Raw genomic sequence first — 19,985 nt, 5'->3', positions numbered from 1 at the left:
TAAGAGTCGAAACTCTTTTTTATACCGTCCAATGGTTCACTTCATGGTCCTCATTTTGAGCTCCTGCTCAGATCATGTTCACATACATTCCTATGAGTTTTAGTTTTCTCTCCTGATCTCACTTGAGTTTAAAGACACTGTAATTTTAATGTACTTATCCACCTCATTTTGGATATCTTTTTAGGAAGCTAGGGTATTAGGGATGTGTGTCTTATATGATTTTTTATATGATGTTTTTTTGTATCTGCAATATATCATGTCCAAGGTGGTTTAGCGCCTGTCTGATTGAGATTCTTGATCATGTAGTTAAACGGTCGAGTGTATTTAGATGTGTTATTCTATATTTTTTTTTATCGAAGGTCACTGTCTTCAAGGGTTTGTCAACATACACAGTTTTTTAACACCCACAAGGAAGAAGGTGGTTGTTTTACTGCTTTTGTTGTATCGTATTACATGGAATAATAATGGTTGCTGTCCTGAACAAACCTGCGAGAATAACCCGATACAATACACATTGGTAGAATCAATATATTTAGTTTCAGCTTTGCTGAATGTCTTTAAAATTGAAGGTGGGATGATGGATGTTGTCTGTGTGCTCTTGAACCTGTTTCCAATCTCCAGTTCTGTTCCTGGGCTCCCCATTAGTGGTACCTTGGAACAGTTGAGATTGTAGGTGGACCGGAATCTGAAAGAAAACAGAATGAAAGCCCGACTTTTTCTTTTTATTCTTTAATTGCATCCGTCATAAATAACGACCGGTTCATTAACTTGTCTTTGTGCTCCAAACTATGTCAAACAAAGAATCTTCATGGGTTCTTAATCGTTTAGAAAAGTCAAATCTTTAGATGCTCGAGACAAAGCTCGGTTTCATCTTGATTTCAAAGACAGTTTCGCGATTATATCTTTTTTTGACTGCACACTAAAACCTTTTTTTGAGTTTCTTGCTCATCGTGCTGACTAAAATGAAATTTATCTCCATCTATAACATCCATAATTAGTGTCCAGAAACAAAGACGTTTTATTCGTCTGATATAATGTCAGAGTAGACCAATTGGGAAACTAACGAACAAATCTTAATATAAGTCGACCTGAAAACGAGAGTGCATTTTCATGGCCAGAATCTAACTTATCCACCAATATATATCGACGGTACAAGGGGGAAAAACTTGCTCGACACAATATTTCTTTGAGAATCCCTCCACTGTCCGACAAAATTGCTCTCTTTCAATAGTACAGTATGTTCTGATGATTTCTATGCGCCTCAATACTTACAAGTTACTGGCACAAACGGCTGTTGTTGGTGAAGTTGCATTAAGGCCTGTTGGTATGCAGCCACAGAGCTCAAGTTTGGATCCCGATGAGCACCGACTTCCAAACCTCCAGCCGCTGCGGCAGCGGCTGCGGCCACCGCCACCATCGTGGTGGGTGTTGACGCAACGGAAGCCCGATACAAGTTCTCCTCGTCTGCTTGTGAAATGGGAACAGCATTCGAACCACAATGGAATACTGGCGTGCCTGACTTGTCACTGGCGGGACGTTTTGAAGGTGGAACGCTGGAGAGTGTCTGCAAACATGTGAACGTGATCGCGTGTCTTAGTAAGTACGTGTGATCGTGTATGGCAAGTCGATTGGACCCAAGGAACCACCACTCTTGTGGGAAGATTAAGGGTGAGATGGCTAGAAATTGGGCCGGGTACCACTAGTACTTCGTCCAGATGTACAATGACTAGCATTCCACAACCGACAATAAAGTGCGGTTGACTCTGTAAAGGCACCCATACATAACCAGTCAACCAAGTGAGCCAAGCCAACCAATCGACCAAAACAATGCTTCAATCAATGATGAAAGCGGACAATTGCAACTCATTGTTGTCCAAAAGTTTGTGTTTTAGTCATCTGGCACAGTACTTTCGAAGAGGATGAGCCTCTTATTACTTTTGAGTGGCAATCATTATCCATCCCTTTTTGTGGAGCGTTTAAAGCGTTTGATCAGTCCCGCAATCCCTGGGAAAATTCGACAGGAAACTCACCATGATCGAGAGCGGTTGGATGGTTTTGATATGGAATCAATAAGTGGGCTCACCTCAAGGCAATCTGTTCTTGGTTTCTTATGTTGGTGTTGAAGTTGCTGTTGCTGCTGTTGTTGCTGCTGTTGCTGGTGGTGCTGTTGTTGTTGTTGTTGTTGTTGATGGTGGTGGTGGTGGGGATTGGGGTGCATTCCCGCATTAGTTGCTAATGCCAATTGATGGGGATGTATCATTGATCCTTGCGGCAAGACTGATGATCCTTGTGTAACTAACTGGGTTGAACTAGATTTGTGATCGGCACTTGGAAGGCTAGTTACGGGATCACCAGGGAAGGCAGCAGACATTGGATCGGAAGAAATGATCAATGGGAAGAGATGAGGATGACCATTCGCGTTACTTGTCACATAGCCTTGGTGATGATGAGTATTGGGATACGTTGAGAGCTGAGATACTATGGGACTTAGAATGGGAGGCGTCTGAAAGCAATTCATCAAACGGACGTAGAATGTCAGGTCAGCATTCCTGTTTTGATGATACGAGCGAGGGTTGAATTTCTTCAATCTACAGTAATTCATTTTCGGCTGCTTTTGCTCCAAGAACTGCATTCACATGGATGTGTTTCAAGCTCAAAGACAAGCCACGAGTTTTCTTAATCGTTCATGTCTTTCGACAGAGAGCCTGTAGATCGGTATTCATATGGATTGTCAGGTATTCGACAAAACACGGACTACCACTCTTACAACTATGCCTGACTACTACAGTACAGTACTAGTAATGCTTACCATGGAATGCATATGAGGGCGAATGGAATGATGTCCTTGTTGTCCAACGAAACCGTATTGTTGTAGAACAGCGTTCTTCAACGCCAAATGATTTCTTCCATTGATTAGCAACTGATCTTTGAGATGCTGCGGTGGATGGAAGTATTTGCATGGAGGCTTTTCCCTGTTACATCGTCCCTGCAAGAAAAGGCCCATCTTCTTCAATCGCTTCATGCAGACATTGTACCTGCCCCGGCTTTACATAAATCTCTAATCCAATCATCATAGACTGAAGATTGAATTGACGGCTTTTTTTCCTACATCCTAATCATCCCATTGTTATCAACCATAAGAATGAGGTATCGCATTTCCATGACAGAATCGTCATCTGATACAAACTCGAGAAGGATGGCAAATTGGTCTGAAAGTGAGACGAGACTTTCCTCTCTGGAGTACCATCTACTGTACCAACTGTAGGTACAGTCTACTCTGTCCATACGTCCATTCGTCCATACGTCCATACGTACAGGTTGTGTGTATCGAGTGATGTCTGCTAAGTTAGTAACCTCTTCTCTCCTTCTGTTCCTGAGTCTGTTCGTTCACCTTCGGCATGCAATCATCTTTTGTGTGTTCCTCGTCTTGCTTACCTTGATGCTGTCATAACAGGCTGTCACTCTGCCGTTCTGTATCTCAATGGATTCTGGAGGATGTGCAAACTTGCATTCTCCGTCACTTCGCGAGCATTTGTTTCGCTGATATTCCCTGCACACTTCGAGTTGTAACCATCGAGAGTCTTTCTGATTCATGAGAGCACCAACATTGATGATAGTGGGAGCGGAATTAGCGACCGCTCCAGCCGAGTTTGCAGCGGCCAAAGCAAGAGGATTACTCATGGCCAGAAATGGATGTTGCTGGCTTGCTGCCATGCCACTTAAAGTGGGATTGGTGGGGATGCCCATATAGGCCATCTTCGATCGATCGTCAGTAGAGCGGTTCGAACCACAGTTACTGTATAGTACACAAAATTGGTGGTTTGACCAAGTCCAATGATATCACCAGATTTTATCACTTATCGTTTGTTTGAGATGAATATATGCATATATCATACACGTCGTTGTTGTCATAGAAGTAGAAGTCGTCACGGGGTGAGGGTAATTCTTGTTGTTGTAGTTGTTGTTGTTCTAGCTCCTGTAGTGGGAGCAGTAGCACATATACTAGTAGTAGTTGTAGTTTTTTAATTTGGTGCGGAAGGGGTCCAGGCGGAAATATGAAACGTGGTCGTTGTCGACGTCGTCGCAACAGAAGCAGCAGTAAAAGCACCACTGCTGCCTTCTCGTACAATGTTAAGGCTTCCTCTGAGTGTCTAAGGCACAGGATGAATATCTTGGATTCGAATGTTTCAGAAGGTCACTTCATCATCATTGCAATTGTGCAAACAACCCCCAAGGGAGGAGGTGGTGGTCTTGGTGGTGGTTGTAGAGCAGAATGCGGGGGAGGAGCAGCAGCTGGACGAGGAGGAGGAGGAAGAAGGAAAAGAAGTCTGAAGGGATAACGAGGAAAAAGCAGAGCACTTGATCCACGCACCGATCTCGGAGTAATGGACCAACGTAGCAAAAAGCAAATTTAGAAAATTCAATGCCCTTCTCCTCCTTGTTTCTTTCTCTCTCTCTCTCTCGGTCTCTCTGGGTGCGAGTTGTGTATAAATGTGTGCGTGTGTATGTGTGAGAGTGCGTGAATGAGTGAGTGGGTGAGTGAGTGAGTGCGAGCGTATGTGTCTCTCTATCCGTCTCCCTCTACCGTAAAGGCGTGAGATCGCTCTCACCGATGACTTTTGAAATCATGAGGTACAAAACACGTAGAGAAACTATCACTTGAACTACTCTCGTCTTCTAACAATTTGCAGTTCCACAGTCTCGCAAGAAAATTGCTCTCGCTCGGTTTCTCTGTCACTCGATCCAGTAGGCAGCATGGGCGAAGGATGTGAAGGTGATAGTGGTGGTGGTGATGATGATGATGATGTTGTTGTTTCTCTCAGCCTTTAAGGCAATTAAGAGAAATTTTTGCCCCAACCCTTGATTGTGCAACGTTGAGAGAAATTGACAATGACGACAATGACTGATTTAGAAGTTGTGTTTCTTGGTTGGCTTAATGGCGAGCTTGGTAGATTGCAGGGTTGGTTGGTTGGTTAGTTTGTTCGTTGGTTTGCCTTTGCCTGTTCTTCATTGACCGTTCGTCCGTCTCGTTCCCTCTTTTGTGAGCTCGCTGGATCGGTACATACCGGGTAACGAGGTCCTACACATACGTTGGTCGCTGGTACGAAATGCTGGCAATCAGCAGTTTCACTAATCGCACTTACTGGGTTTGTCCGGGTTCGTGGAGTTGATCTTGATATCAAAAGGTCCCCTCCCTATTTACCCCTTAACATGAATGCAGTGAGCACCAAAAAAGGAACTAACTTCCCCGGGGTATTTTATGGCAACGTTCTTCCAAGTCGTGTGCCTGGATTGTGCAGTGACTGTTCCGCCACGAGGTTGTTCAATTATTTGGCTGGAATGACGACGAAGACAATGATGAAGAAGATGATGATGATGATGATGGTGACAACAACAATCTTCGGTATTTCTTTAACCGCTTGATGTGTTTTGTCTTCTGAGTGATTGATTGCGCTTGTGACACTTTAGGTGATCAGATTCATGGATGAGTAAGCGCTCGTTTGATGCCAGTTTTTTCTCTAAGCTTCGTGTCACGAGAGATAGCCGATTTCTAATGAAGGATGAAGTCGGGGTTAGGAATGATTCCGGCTGTTTTCGCCCAACCCATTTATTGATGACCATATCGTCTTCCCTTTCACACTGAACCATTGAGGTAGAAAACTGATCATAATTTGCCTCTGAGCCTCACCATAGGAAAATGCTGGCAACCTTGGCACGAAACACCCAGAGAGTGCCTTGCTTGCTTGCTTACTTGCTTGCTTACTTGCTTGGTGCACACTCACATACGAACGAACGAACGAACGAAGGAGGGAACGAACGAAGAGCTGGGAGCTAGCTAGCGTTGATGCAAAATCAACAACTGATCTTCCTCGTCCCAAGTCAACTGGTTGGAAGTTGCAAAAAAAGAGATGGAGCAAGAAGGCTAAAGAAGAAGACGGACACGAGCTACAAGAAGACGAAAAAGAAGAAGATGCTGGCAAGACGAGGAGGACGACTAGGAGGAGGACGAGGAGGACGAAGAGGACGACGGGGAGAAGTAGCAAAAGAAGAAGACGAGGAGAAGAGAACGAGGAAGAAGACTCGGTGGTGGTGGTGATGGAGGAGGACGAGGAAGAACAACCGCTGCATGCCAGGAGGATTTTCCTCGGCGACTGCGCAAGTTAGCTCGTTGGATTCGCTTCGGAGTCCCTCTACGACCGTGTGGGTCTTGGGTCCCTTAACCACAGTTCCGTTCCTTCTACGGTCCCATACTATACTACTTTGACGATTATACGACTGCTACTACTACTACTGCTAGTACTGCTAGTACCGCCACCAACACCACCATCGTCACCACCACCTCGTTCTTCTCGTCCTCCTGAACGATGTACTTCTATGCGACCGTCCTTTCCGGCTTTGGGCATGTGAAGAGTTCCTCTTCGTCTTGCTCTATCTAGCTTCTTCCCTTGCCCCTAAAAATGGTGACAGGGTTCTAGCGAGAAGTCCTCAAAAGTCGATCCATGACGTGGACTTAAACCCCTTCTTTTGGACTGTCTTCATCTCTCCTCGATCAAGTTCATGGGTGATGGTGGAAGCGGTGGTGGGAGCGGTGATGGTGGTGGTGGTGGTGGTGGTGGAGGTGATGGTGGTGCTGCCTTGCCAGGTTAAGGGGTTCAAAGAAACCTCGAAGCTCGTCTGCCACTCCTTGTCTTCCTCATCTGCTTTAAACTTTGGCCTAGCTCTCCATGGGACAGACGGTTGGACGGACGGACGGACGGACGGACGGACGGACAGACGTATTCTGGAGTACTGCACCACCCAAAGCGATGTGGCCTCATAGCTCCCACTACATTCTTGGGGTAGTCGTAGCTGTATATAGTAGTAAGAGTAGTAGCGGTGGCAAGTTGCTATGCGTGAGTTTGTCCATTTAAGGAAGGCCAAAAGGGGGGAGGGAAAAGAGAAGAGCGAAAAGCGAAGGGCGAATTCCTCGTAGCCCCGTAGCCGGCCCTGCTGGGCAAAATCTCTTTCGCCGGTCCTAAAGTTCATGATAAGGCGATATGCATTTAACTGCCCTCTTCCTTGGCTTGCTTGGTCTTCAAACTCGGAGAAATACTCTATAACACCGACTTTGGCTGGAACCTCGGCAGTCGAGTTTCCTGATCCCTCAAATTGTAGCCATTTCGTGCAACTAAGAGCAATCAAGCAAATGCTATCCCAGTTAGATCCGTTCGTCTACATCGGGAGGAGCGTTGGCATTGTCGTGTTGTGCTAAAACACACCCACAGTCTGCCTCAGAGCCTTAGTGCTTCTGGTCGAATAAGTCTGGGTTGCTTTCCCTCCGTGTTCCCTTCCCTCTTAGGCAAAGACGAATGATTTTCACACTCGGTTCCAAAACGCAGAACTTCTGAGGTCATGGTCGTCGGCAACGTTTTCCTCCTGCACCACCTCCTGCTTCTCCGTTTCCTCATCGTCCTCGCCTGCGTTCACATTGGAGTAGGTCGTGTTCGCCTTAGCTGGCTATTTAGTTAGTTCTGGGGTGGATCGCGATTTAGGACACTGTCTGGTGGCCGCAAAGACAACTGCAGTCGTTACAACAACAACAACAACAACAACAACNCTTAGGCAAAGACGAATGATTTTCACACTCGGTTCCAAAACGCAGAACTTCTGAGGTCATGGTCGTCGGCAACGTTTTCCTCCTGCACCACCTCCTCCTTCTCCGTTTCCTCATCGTCCTCGCCTGCGTTCACATTGGAGTAGGTCGTGTTCGCCTTAGCTGGCTATTTAGTTAGTACTGGGGTGGATCGCGATTTAGGACACTGTCTGGTGGCCGCAAAGACAACTGCAGCCGTTACAACAACAACAACAACAACAACAACAGCATCTTCCTGGCAATAGAATAAAAAAAAAGTGGAAAGAATGGGGACGGCCGTTATTGGGGAAAGGCCGAGTAGGCTAGCCTTCGTGGTTGGTGGCGCCCAGCCTTCATGGGCGACGAACCGGGGCCTCTTCTCGGATCGACTGACTCGGGGTCTGGCTTGCAGACATTCTCGGCCAAGGAGTGGCACTAACTACTCGACTACCGAACAACTCGGAAGGGAGGGGCACGTTCAAGAGAATACCCCTCATCTCCAGCACGTTCCTGGTCCCTGGAGCAGCACACTAGAGAAGCAGAAAGACCAATGCTGAAATTTTAGGGTGCGGTTCGTGTGTTGGAGCTTGACTTGACTTTGCCGCTTGCTTTTCAGTCTTTGCCTCGGCTGGTGTGTCGCAAAACCCTAGATTAGCTTGAAGTATTGTCCATACGTCAGTCAGTCCGTTCGTTCGTCCGTCCGTCCGTCCGTTCGTTCGTTTGTTCTCGTCGTGTTCTCTTCGTTCCCCTCGTTCTTTCGTTCGTCCAGGAAGTTGGGAATGCAATTTCAGTCATTCTTCCCTAATGACAACAGAGCTTTTACTCAATGTAATCAGGGAACTTGATAACCATTGCAAACTCAGGTGAATAACGTTGATGACCTCAGAGACCGATGCCCGCACGGACAACATTCCAATTGTTGTTAATAGTACACATGTGCCATCACACTTGAAATTCTATATCCCATTCCTTAGACCATGTCCCTTTTTGAGACATTCTGATTTAGACTGAATAATGAGCAAAGTCTTGTGAATAGATTCACCAAGGCCACTGAGAGTGCAACCTTTCTCGCGGTCCCAAAGGAGGAGGGTCTTCCTCTCATACATAGAAAGGTTGGCAGATCTTCCCCAACTGAATAGCGACGGGAATCGTCTTTATTTTCTGAGGATTGATACGGGGTGAAACTCATCGCCATGTGCAGGATCTTCAAGTGGGCTTTAATCTTCACATGAAAATGTCTTTCACAGCCAAAACACTGCATGTATTTACCGAGTTGATTGCACTGAAAATTACGTAGAAGCTTTCAAATAGGATGACAGTTACGTGCTACCGAGTACTCTCACACAAGAGTCGCATTTTTTTGTATTCAAGACAAAAGATGAAAAGAACGTCGCAAGGCTTAGCATGGGCAAAGGCCCCGGGAATTGCGACGGACAGACTAATGGCTAAATTTTCAATTTATGTCTCAATCAACCAATGTTGTTCTCCTCGATTTTAAAAGATTATGTGCTTCCCAATTCACCTCAATCAACTGATTGGGTCAAAAGTCACGCCTCTCAAAGCTCAGAATAGAACAGGGAACAAATGAATGAGTCGGCCTTCTTGTGGTAATTTATCGCTAGAAGAGGGCTGGCAGGTTCATTCATTTATTTGATGCACCAATTTGTGACCAATTTGTGGTGAAATGCAATTTTTTTTATTGGAAACATGTTGAAATCTTGTTTATAAGAACAATCCTGATATAAGCAGCATCTTTATTAAAACCGGTTTCTTGTTTAAATTATTCAGGTTACAAGAACCAATCAAAAATTCAGAACCCGGATATTGCAACCTTTTTGGGGAAAAGATCTAAGATTTCTTCTGGAAATGTGTACTTTTCTCCTCAAACAATCACACAAAACTTGAGATGTTTCATTTCCTATTGAGGTTTAATGAAGAAAAGTACTTGAATAGTCTTACATTTCAAGAAATTGAAAAAAAGCAATATATTGATTTCAAACTGATTAGGCTAAATATGAAAAAAACGCATTTTTTCAATTAATTGTATGATACAGTATTTTTGAGGATTGATGTTGCTTATGAGACTCATAAGAGTCATCAGTCATTATTACTGTATTATAACCCTCCAGAAAAAGCATAGTTAGATTATAAGCACAAAACTTTTTCGTGATTTTTCGGAGGTTCCTGCATCCGGATTTCATTGTACAGAAATGTTGATTTTCAACCTTAGCGTTCCGTCCACATTCCAGTGGTTCTTAGACTGGTGCGCCTAATGACCCTTTTGCCTTCCAAACATTAAGCCTCACACTCTTAAGGCAATTAATGATGATGATGATGTTAGCTTTTATGTTGGTCTTGGTGAAACTTCAGACCATGTGACGTTTCTAATCCATTTAAGACAAATCATGATTATCAATATTTCCAAGAGCGTAAGCGATCTAACGTTTCTTGCAAAGATAAGGATGGTTCGTAATTTTAGTGGCAGAAAATTTAGATTAAAGGCAAAACTTGAACCCTTAATTCCTCCTTGTTACTGCTCAACGGGCAAAAAGGGGCTCCATGTCACTAGAAGTTTAATCGAGAACTCCTCCACGTTCTTGAGTTCTCTTTGCCTTAAAGAGGCTTTAGATTCGGCTAATTGAGCATCTTCGATGACGGTGCCATTTGGTGAAAAGCATTTTGGGCGCAGATTTTAGTACCAAATATTGGCACATAAAAGCCGAGGAGTCTGAAGGGTATTCTCTCATTACCCAAGTAATTGCTTATGTTTATTTCTAACCTCTGGCTTTGTGCACCTTTGTTTAACTTAATCAGTCCGTGACTTGAATTGTCGTAGGTATAGCTCAAGACACCAGAGGGCTTGCAATTTGTGGTCCAAAGTAAAGGTTTACGTTGAACAGAGGACCACAATACAAGAACTAGAACTAGGAATTGCCACATATTTTTCGACCTTCAGTTCAATTCGTATCTAGATACTTTTAAAATGTGAAGTACGAAATCTGAACCATCTTTTGAACTTTCCACATACTTGTGGCAGTTACAAATTAACCGCTTAAAACCATGCTCCTGCCGGGAAAGAAAATAAAAACAAGCCACCCCCGACTCCTTTCGGCCTTCATCTTTCACCCTGTCCTTCACATTATCCTTATCCAATCCAAAATCTTCAAATCTGGCCGTTTTGAGCAATCTTGGACTCTTTGCATCATTGCTTTTTCTATCAACGAACTTGAGTTGGCAGACCGAGCAAGCCATTGAATGTGGAGTTGATCGGGAATTTTGATCAAAAACTTATGCAAATCTCATAAGTCCTCTGCAAGGCTGATATAATCTTGACAATTCCTACCTGAAGCTAGCTTCGTATCGTCAGCATAAGAAGAAACACTAACAGCAATAGTAAGCTTTTGAAGGGGAGCAATGAAGTTGATGTAAAGGAGGGGTCCTAAAATGGAGCGCTGAGGAACACCCGACTTGACATCATGTATGTCACTGAGGGACTCTTCAACTTCAACTAATGGCACCCTACCACGAATGAAACTTCTTAAGCATTTGAGAACCTTGCCTTGGATACCCATCTCTTGGAGCCTGTTCTACTTTATCAACGGCCTTGACAAAATCAAGATGAACTACATCGACTGACTTATGAACTGGATTCTTGGACGATCAGCTTACTCGTCTCGTCTCACCAGTGAGACGACTGGCAAGGGGGTTGAACGGCCTCATCAAAGGTTGGCAGAAATATCCAAAAAAAAAAATCATGAAAAAAAAAGTGCGAAAAGAACAGAAATCAGGAGGAAAACGTTGTAAGCTTTTCATCAGAAACTGAGATGTCACACTATCACGGCGCGAAAAACTCCAAAGCCTCAAGTCCCTGATAGGCTCTAAAGCATGAGCAAGACCATTAGACCGCCTAGTCGCTCAATTTTACTAGTCTCGCCAATTAACAGACACATCAGTAGCCGAAAAAGCGGAAAATTACAACATAAACAAGACTTGTTGTCACCTGGAGTTAAATCATATTCTCAAGATTTCATCAAGATCATGCATAGTAATAAGGGCCCTTATTTGCAACGTCACAGGGCCCAAAGAAAACGGAAAGAGGCACGGTAGATTGCTACATAAACTGCTATTGCCTTGCCTTGAACGCAATTTCTTTTCCGGACATTATGTGACCCGGGGCACTAATTGAAAGTAAAATTTTGATAGAATTGATTAAAAACCACACAAACGCATTATAATTCAATAACAAGGAGTTGGCCCAATCGGCCTTTTATTTGGTCGAGGCTGAATGACAAAGCGCCCTCTGAAGTGCAGAATGTAAAACATATTTCGTACAGCGTAAGGGGGCTATAAGAGCAAACATTGACAAAATAGCCCATAAACAGTTTTGAACTTGCTTCCGCACAGAAAGTCTGATAGTTGAGTACTATTTATCATTGGATTTCGATTGCATTGCAGCCTGAGGTGAGTGTCTTTTAGAGGTCTTAACACGGAGTTAGGTAATTGGACGTTTGAAAGTTTGAAACACACTCATCAAAGTGGTGAGTGGTTGCTCATTCTGGGTTTCGTCAAAGCACTAACTTCGGTTGAAAGGTCTTTTAAAAAAATTGCATCTGGTTATGATTTAATTGAATTTTGGTGTTTTTATTATTATTATTATTATTATTATTATTATTATTAAAGAACCACTCAAGACATCAGGTGAGACGTATAAAGAGTATTGGTAAGTAATGAGAAAGAAAGAAGAGAAAGAAAAAAAAGAAAAGAAAAGAAAAGCAACACAGAGATGGAATACGATTATGAGATATTAGTAAGTACATTGTTGTCTAGTTGATGTTTGAACACGGCCAATTTTCTTGACCAACGGATGTTCAGGGGTAGCTGGTTCCAATATTTGACGGAGCGAGCAAAAAATGAGTTTAAACCCAGATTTGTTCGCATGAAAGGAGGCCTGAGGAGATCTAGTTCAACCCTTCGCGTCGAATGGTGGGCAATGTCCTTGGCGAAATTAAAACCAAAGTGAGTGGTTGGGCCCGTGTTCCAACCATCCATCAAATCGTTCACAAGTCTGTACGTTAGGATCAAGTCTAGCTTCTTTCTGCGGTCTGCCAGAGATTTCAAACCCAAGGTTCTGAGACGATGTTCGTAGTCCTCTGTACTCCTTGGAAGTGCCATACGGGTGAAACTCCGTTGTATAGACTCAATCTTTAGGGCATCCCTGACGAATAAAGGATTGGTGACTTGGCACGCGTACTCAAGCGATGGTCTAACATAAGTTTTAAAAAGCTTGGTCATTACTTCTTGATCCCGGGTTGTAAAATTTCTTCGAATCATCCCCATCATCCGACTGGCTTTCGTTGTCACTGTAGCACTATGAGTCGCAAATGACAGTTTACTGTCGACCATCACACCAAGGTCTCTCATGACCTCAACTCGCTCCAGCACTTTTCCTCTTACAGAATAAACAGAATTCAATTTCTGCCGGCCGAAACGAATCCATGTACACTTTTTTGCGTTGAAGGACATCCCGTTCTCCATTGCCCAGTCGATCATTCTATCTAGGTCTTGTTGTAGTCTCTCAGTATCACAACTGTCATTAATATGCCTGAATATCTTCGCATCATCGGCAAATTTCAGGATCCTGGTTTCTCCCAAGACAGCAAGGTCGTTGATGAAAATTGAAAAGAGTTGCGGGCCTAAGACGCTACCTTGTGGCACACCCGACTTCACCTCTTCCCAAGACGACTCTTTACCGTTGAGGACAACCCTCTGCCTTCTGTTCAGGAGCCAATTGCCAATCCACCTCCTCAACGACCCACCAATACCGATCCCCTGCAACTTGTGCAATAGTATTGAATGGGGGACAGTGTCAAAAGCCTTACTAAGATCGAGATAGATGGTGTCCACTGTTCCTCCTGCGTCAACGACCCCACGGACATATTCAACATGTTCTAGCAAATTTGTTGTTGTGGATCGTCCTTTACGAAACCCATGTTGATCATCCGACAAAATATTCGCCTCATCCAAATACGCATCAATATTTTCTTTGACCAAGCCTTCCATGATTTTACACGCAGTTGAGATCAGAGAGATGGGTCGGTAGTTTGCAGCACTTTGTTGGTTGCCTCCCTTAAAAAGGGGGTATAAATTTCCACTTGTCCAGTCTATGGGCACAGATCCCGTACAAAAAGATCGGTTAAACAAAATGGCTAATGGGATGGCCATTGCCATACCCAACTTCTTTATAAGAGTGGCGGAAATTTTGTCCGGGCCACAAGAATTAGACGGCTTTAAGCTTTTAATTCTACGGTGAACACTTTCGACAGTAAAACTCAGGTTGTTCAGTCCTCCGGGTATCCTTTCAATGGTTGGCAGGAGCTTTGGAACATCAGTAGCCTGATTATAAATGGATGAAAACTGTTTGCTCAGTATCAACAACTTCTCAGCAGTCTCTTTGTGAAGAGAGCCATCGCACTTTCGAAGAACATCAATAGTCGGAGTACTTTTCTTGACCGAGTTGACATAGCCGTAAAGTGACCTCATAGAACCCGTACTACAAAGGCCTCTCTCATACGTCCGTTTTGCCTCCAGAACCTTGGACGCCGCTTCTCTCTTGACCGTCTTGTATTTTTCTTCATCACGCCCCAGACCCGTATTCTTAAATCGGCAATAAAGTCTCGACTTTTTCCGTACCAATGCCAACACATCATTCCTCAACCATGGAGGTCGGTTTGGAGATCTGCGACATTTAACTGGTATGTATTGGTTCATGCTGTGCAGTAAAATAGACTTCAGGTACTGCCAACCCCGTTCCACTGACCAGCAGCCAAGAGTGTTGATCCAATCACATGCGTTCAAATCACACACTATAGCCGTGAAATTTGCTTTTGATAGATCTGGAATCATTTGCGTCGAGGCCTCACGCCGAGGGGCAGTAATAGTGACCTCCAAGCAAACATGGTCACTTAAAGACAAGTCCTCTCGCTCCTTGACACTTTGTATCGTGTGGTGACTATTTGAAAGAAGTAGGTCTAAGGTGTTGCCACCGACATGGGTAGGAAATCGTATGAATTGCTCCAAGAATCCAAGCCTTATAAGTCAGGTTTTGAGTTAATGCTTCAGCAAATGCATATAAAATATCTAATTTGGCAAGTGTGCTTTAACTATATTTTTCAACCTTAAACCTATATACTTTTCACATACCATATTTCTAGAGTCCGAGGCTAGATATATGTTTCTAGGATTGATTGGAACCGACAGGTATAAGAGCCAACACATTCAGCCCCTCGTAAAAGAAATAGCTATTCTCTCTAGATAGCGCAATTCAAATCTTGTTGTCGAAATTAGACCTAGGTATTGTACGTATACGTATTGAGGATGTGGCGTAGTGGTTATCGCAGTTTTCTAGTCAGGGAGAAGTTTACGTCCCGATTCTTCTTTACGCCATCATGTAATAAACTAGTCCGATTGTTTATCGCATAACCTAAAAATCGAGCATTAGAAGAACGCCATTTCCGTAGAACATTTCGCCTAACGGCGTTATTCGCAATTCAATATCTTCCTTCCAGGGAAGACGAGCCTTATGGTGCTTTTTGCACCGCCTGGTTATTCTATAATGTTAGGAAAGCAAGGTGTCCATACTCAAAAAACAAAAGGTATAACCAAAAATGCATTAAAGAATGCACATGAGAGCACAAGCACAAATATATCCTGTTTGCACAACTATGACATTACCATTGATGATAAAAATATGTCAACACTTGGGATACGACCCTCAGTTTAGAGATTCATACCGTCAATGACCAGTTTGAATTGAGAGGAGGGATTAATGGAGTCCAAAATGTTTGAACGGATTTCGAACTCAACACGAAATCTGACATTTTTCGCTCTAAGGTGAAAGGAAACGAATATGTGCCCATCCGCAACCATGAAAGGATCTTGGTTCGATAATGTGGCAATAAAAAGACAGGAGCATGAGTTGTTTATGCAGCAGATTTTTGGATTGCGGAAAGTTTTTCCTGAGAGACAAAGTTGGCAACATTAAGTAGGGTCTTTTAGGGGCCTCGGAAATGGACTCTTTTGTTCATTGTATTGACGTACTTCCTATTTCTAAGTTAGATTTTTTTTCTGAATCGATAAGCTTTCTACCAAGCGGGATGTTATTTTTTTTCATCCTTTTTACCACTATCGGAAATTTTCAAATTCTTCCATTGTCTGATCTTTTACGCCTTTGCGTTTAGCACCAAACGCTATCGGTGGACCTCAGTGAACTACTTTGGATCTAGGGTCGGAGGGGGTGAGCCTCGCCCGGTCAGTGAAGCCGGCCATCTGATGCCTCAATTCATTCTGATATGCAGTGCCGTCTCCGTGTCAAGTTGTTTTTGTGTCAGTAGGTGTAAATAAAAGCATTTAAGATTACAATAATTACAAATTTGATTGATTACTTTTTCTCGTTTGTGACGAATAATTGATATATACTCAATAGGCTTTGATTGCTCAGGGACCATTACCGATTCCTCCAAGCTTGACCTTTTTTCTCGCTAAAGAAAATGTAAATTGTTGTCAACTATTTTTGGTCCCATATGCTATGCAGTAATTAATAAAATTTTGTGGGAACGTAAGTTTTAGACGTAAGTTTAATTTCACTCGCATATGACAAGCCTGATCATGAAACAATGTTGGCGTGAAGCTGTTCCTTGTTCTACTTCATTTGATCAATTGTAAACATATTATCAGCAATTTCAACTTATCTAAAAAGGTTTCATATGAGACAAATTCATTTGATTTTGGCCATCTCGACCATTCTGGCCCCTAGTGTTCGCAGTTTGTTCCCTTGTATCGATTTTGCGCTGTTCTTTTTAGATAAGAGAATCGAAAATGGGTTTGAGCTCATTGAAGCTACGTTAGTCTGCTGGTCTAAAAAGAAAAAAAATAACCACCAGACCAAGCTCAGTTTGTGCAAGCCAAGTTACAAGGCAATATTCTTCGCTTGAAAGATCACTGTTCCTGCACCCTCCCAAAATGCCTGGGACTTAATAGATCCAATAGTCCAGTGGAAATATGGAACTGCAGAGATAAAATTTGAAAGCCAACCGTCTAGGCAACCACGAAAGTCATTATGTAAATTGGGTTGTTTTTCTTCTTATGAATGGAGTACGTTATAGAATAAATGTATAGAATGTCTAGAATGGATGACTAAATACGTGATAACAGGGGCAACGTTCAGGACAAGGGAGTTCAAATCATTGATCATATTTGCCTCAGGGGGGCCAAGTACTCTGGTAGCATGTAATCCGGACTGGACTTTGGTTTGGGATCTTAGATGGGATATAAGCAGTTGTCAGTCTTGCATCAAGACTCGAAATGGGAGGAGGTGATCCAAACCTTCTTTGTTGTGAAATTCAAAAGTAGAGATATGATCTGGAAAGTGGATCTTCTCCCATGTGAAGGGGAATTACGAAAGAACCCAACCAAAAGCTCCCCAAGGTGCATCGATGATGACTGGTAAAAAAAAGATAATAAGTGGTTATTTTTGTCATTGTTGAGCTTTCCATTTTTTCTTTTTCACGGGAAATATTGAAATAAAGTTTTTAAGGTTTAGCGCATCCCTTTTATGGCTCGAAACTCGCCCACTTTCACGGAGTTCGTCATGGGGAATTTCCCCATGACGGTTTTCAATGTCGTTGGGGGAGATTGCTGACGGCGGATTTTATTGTCGGGAGAAATTGCCATTGGCAGGCAGACTGTAGTTTGACGGACTTTGCGGTGTTCAATTTTTGGCGAAAAGTGCCACTATGGATATGCATTATTGAGGAAGTCCAGTGGCTAGGAACCGCCGGCGAAATTCATTAATCCTATCTGTCTCCGTCCCCCCCCCCGCACTAATATCTGGCAGTGGTTTAAACACAAACTTCTTGAATATGGAGTGTGAACGAGCTTCCCGCCAAATCGGCCTGCTCCTGGTCATAGCGACTCTTAGCCACTTTTCGAATTAAAATAATAGAATAAGAAATGTATAATTCCTCAATTAAAGGCGGGTTATTTTCATATCATTTACTTGTAAAGTGATTTGTTTCAAAGCTGCATTGTCAAAAGCTTGTGTAGCTGACCAAGAGCAGGCTGGAAATTCGAATTTTATGTATAGTCTACTACATAACTTTGGACACATCTCCTGCGCTCCCAAGCATAGTTTTGGGCTCGAACTTGGTCAACTTCACGTATTCAATAAGATCTTGTGGTTGTATCAAGTGCTCATTTGGAAAAAAGGAACCTGTTTAGGAGATATGAAAATTTTGTTTCCGTTCGCAGTCCACATATCTAGAAGTCTGTCTCTAGAAGTCCGTGGTTTATACCACTTGATCTCTACACCCACACCCATCCCGTGGCGGCAGTGGGTCTCTACGCCCCAATCAACAAAATGAATGTTCAGCTTTGTCAATAACTCCATGTCATTCAGATTTGGTCTTGCCAATCGAGGTTATTTTTTCGGTTCTACTTGTTTCGTCGAAAATAATTTTCGCTCATAAATTCTCTCTGTGACAGCCCCTTTCCTTAACAAGCCCTTTCATCCATAACTGTAAAATTTCGAGGCCTCTACAGACAGAGGATCTGTTTGTGTTCAGGCAACCTGGATAATAAATTGGAATGAGTTAGTTTGCAGCCGAACATCCGACGATCTTTTTCGGCCTTTCACTGTAAAAATACTACTTACAGTTTGACTGTCAGATAGGATTTGATGACGAGCCATTAATAGATTCTTTGGAATGTTCACGGTATGGCCTTTCATTGTTTTCGTTCATTGCATATTAAAGGAAGGTAATAACGCAATTTGACAAGTATCTTCCCTTCTATGTTTGGCACCCCTAACAGACCTGACCTTGGATGTAAGCGTTCTTACCGAGATCATTGGAACATAATCCCTTGGACGCCCTTGACACGCATATCAAACATGTTGGGAAATCAACCCCGAGAGCGGATTCTATGAGATGCTACAACTGAACGAAAGAGGAGAGACTAGATTATTTGTGTGCTTTGCCTCTCTAGGGATTGCTCAATTCTATCCACTTGTCCATGTTCAGTAAATGTATCAATCATTTCTTTCATATGAAAAGTGTATCATGTGGCGAGATTTTCGGAGGTAATACACAATAATTCAATTGCCATCAACTCCACAACTTATGTTTGTTGGGCGTATCAGATTGATTCTCCGTCAGTGGGTATGGTTCGCGTCTAAGAGTTTCCCTTTTGAAAAATGTCGGGGAGGAGAATCGAAACAGGGACCTCTCTCGTACGAGAAAAGTCTCTGTCCAATAAAAAAAAAATATTCTAACACGTATCTCAAATTGCAAAATTATCCTACTACTATTATACTTTGCTGAAAACTCGTAACTAAGTCTATGTATTATAATTCCGCAATATTTTTTTAAAGAAACTTTCCTCCTTAAAGTGTTTTACTTGACTTTGCATTTCCCTTTGAATAACTTTAGGATACTAAAATTTCGTATGATATTAAAAAAATGTTAAAGGTTGAAAGCACCCTCAAACCGAATGCAATTTGAGCTGAGGCTCGGTAAAATATTATCGGTGAACAATGACTCACTTAATTTATATATTTAAACAACCATTGACTATATTTTCACATAATTTCGATGGAAAGGGGCCCTTTGCTTGCTTCTATCTAAGTCTATTGCTTAACAGCTGCCATTTTTTTGCCTTTCATGTAATTTTGTGGAGCATTATATAGGCTTTTTAGCCTGTTATCTATCCTACAACATAATAAGCCGAGCAGTAATCACGAAATTAGAATGAGGCGTTTCTTTTTCGAGAAAGAAACTGACTCCATTGCATCTCGAAATTGTCCTGTTGTAACGACCCAAAATCCCAAAAATGCTTGTTAATTGCTCCCTTTTACAACCACCAGACCTGCGTTGTAATTGTAATCGCAATTATAATTACTCAACTTGAACTCAGAGAAATTGTAACAAATTACATTTGGATCGATGTAGTTGAGTTTTTTCAATTGCAAATGAAAATTACCTTCTCACCCACATGACACGTTTTATCGCAAAGACATTTAAATCAATCTAAGATACACAATCGTTTACCGTTCAGCAAATAAAACTTTTTATTGCCAACCGTCTTCTGCGCGGTTTTTGATACGCTTTACACAAATCTATCTCATCAAACTCCAGCGTCTCTGGCGAATCCCTGATGCTGACGATTGCCAGATATTCTGCAAGGCACGATTTAAAAAAATATAACGCAGACCATTTTCTCTCCATTTTGAAATACAAACATGATGTCAAGAGGTCATGAAATGTCTGTTTTCAAAACAATCCTTGAGAAAATATGAAGAATGTCGAAATAATAATAGTGT

The 19,985-nt window shown here is 42.6% G+C and overlaps 1 protein-coding gene across 1 annotated transcript; it reads right to left on the bottom strand.

Annotated features, from left to right (window-relative positions):
• Nucleotides 1-514: 514 nt before the first annotated feature.
• Nucleotides 515-6,254, bottom strand: LOC131879119 (muscleblind-like protein). Its single transcript, XM_059225336.1, has 5 exons — nt 3,436-6,254; nt 2,810-2,986; nt 2,084-2,503; nt 1,273-1,564; nt 515-685 (listed from the first exon to the last, which is right to left on the bottom strand). Exons 1-5 carry the CDS (start codon nt 3,754-3,756, stop codon nt 642-644), a joined length of 1,254 nt encoding a protein of 417 aa, XP_059081319.1. The 5' UTR covers nt 3,757-6,254; the 3' UTR covers nt 515-641.
• Between the last annotated feature and the right edge of the window lie 13,731 nt (nt 6,255-19,985).

This window comes from Tigriopus californicus, chromosome 4, assembly GCF_007210705.1.
Source record: "Tigriopus californicus strain San Diego chromosome 4, Tcal_SD_v2.1, whole genome shotgun sequence".
Taxonomy (NCBI): Eukaryota; Metazoa; Arthropoda; class Copepoda; order Harpacticoida; family Harpacticidae; genus Tigriopus; species Tigriopus californicus.
Note: the sequence above shows the minus strand (reverse complement) of the source record. Positions and strands in the feature narration are given on the sequence as shown.

Coding starts and splice junctions, on each gene's coding strand:
- LOC131879119 (XM_059225336.1), bottom strand. CDS start 3,756: ATGGCCTATATGGGCATCCCCACCAATCCCACTTTAAGTGGCATGGCA. Junction 2,987..3,435: donor CCTGTTATGACAGCATCAAG/GTAAGCAAGACG, acceptor CTTTTCTTGCAG/GGACGATGTAACAGGGAAAA. Junction 2,504..2,809: donor GCCCTCATATGCATTCCATG/GTAAGCATTACT, acceptor AATTGCTTTCAG/ACGCCTCCCATTCTAAGTCC.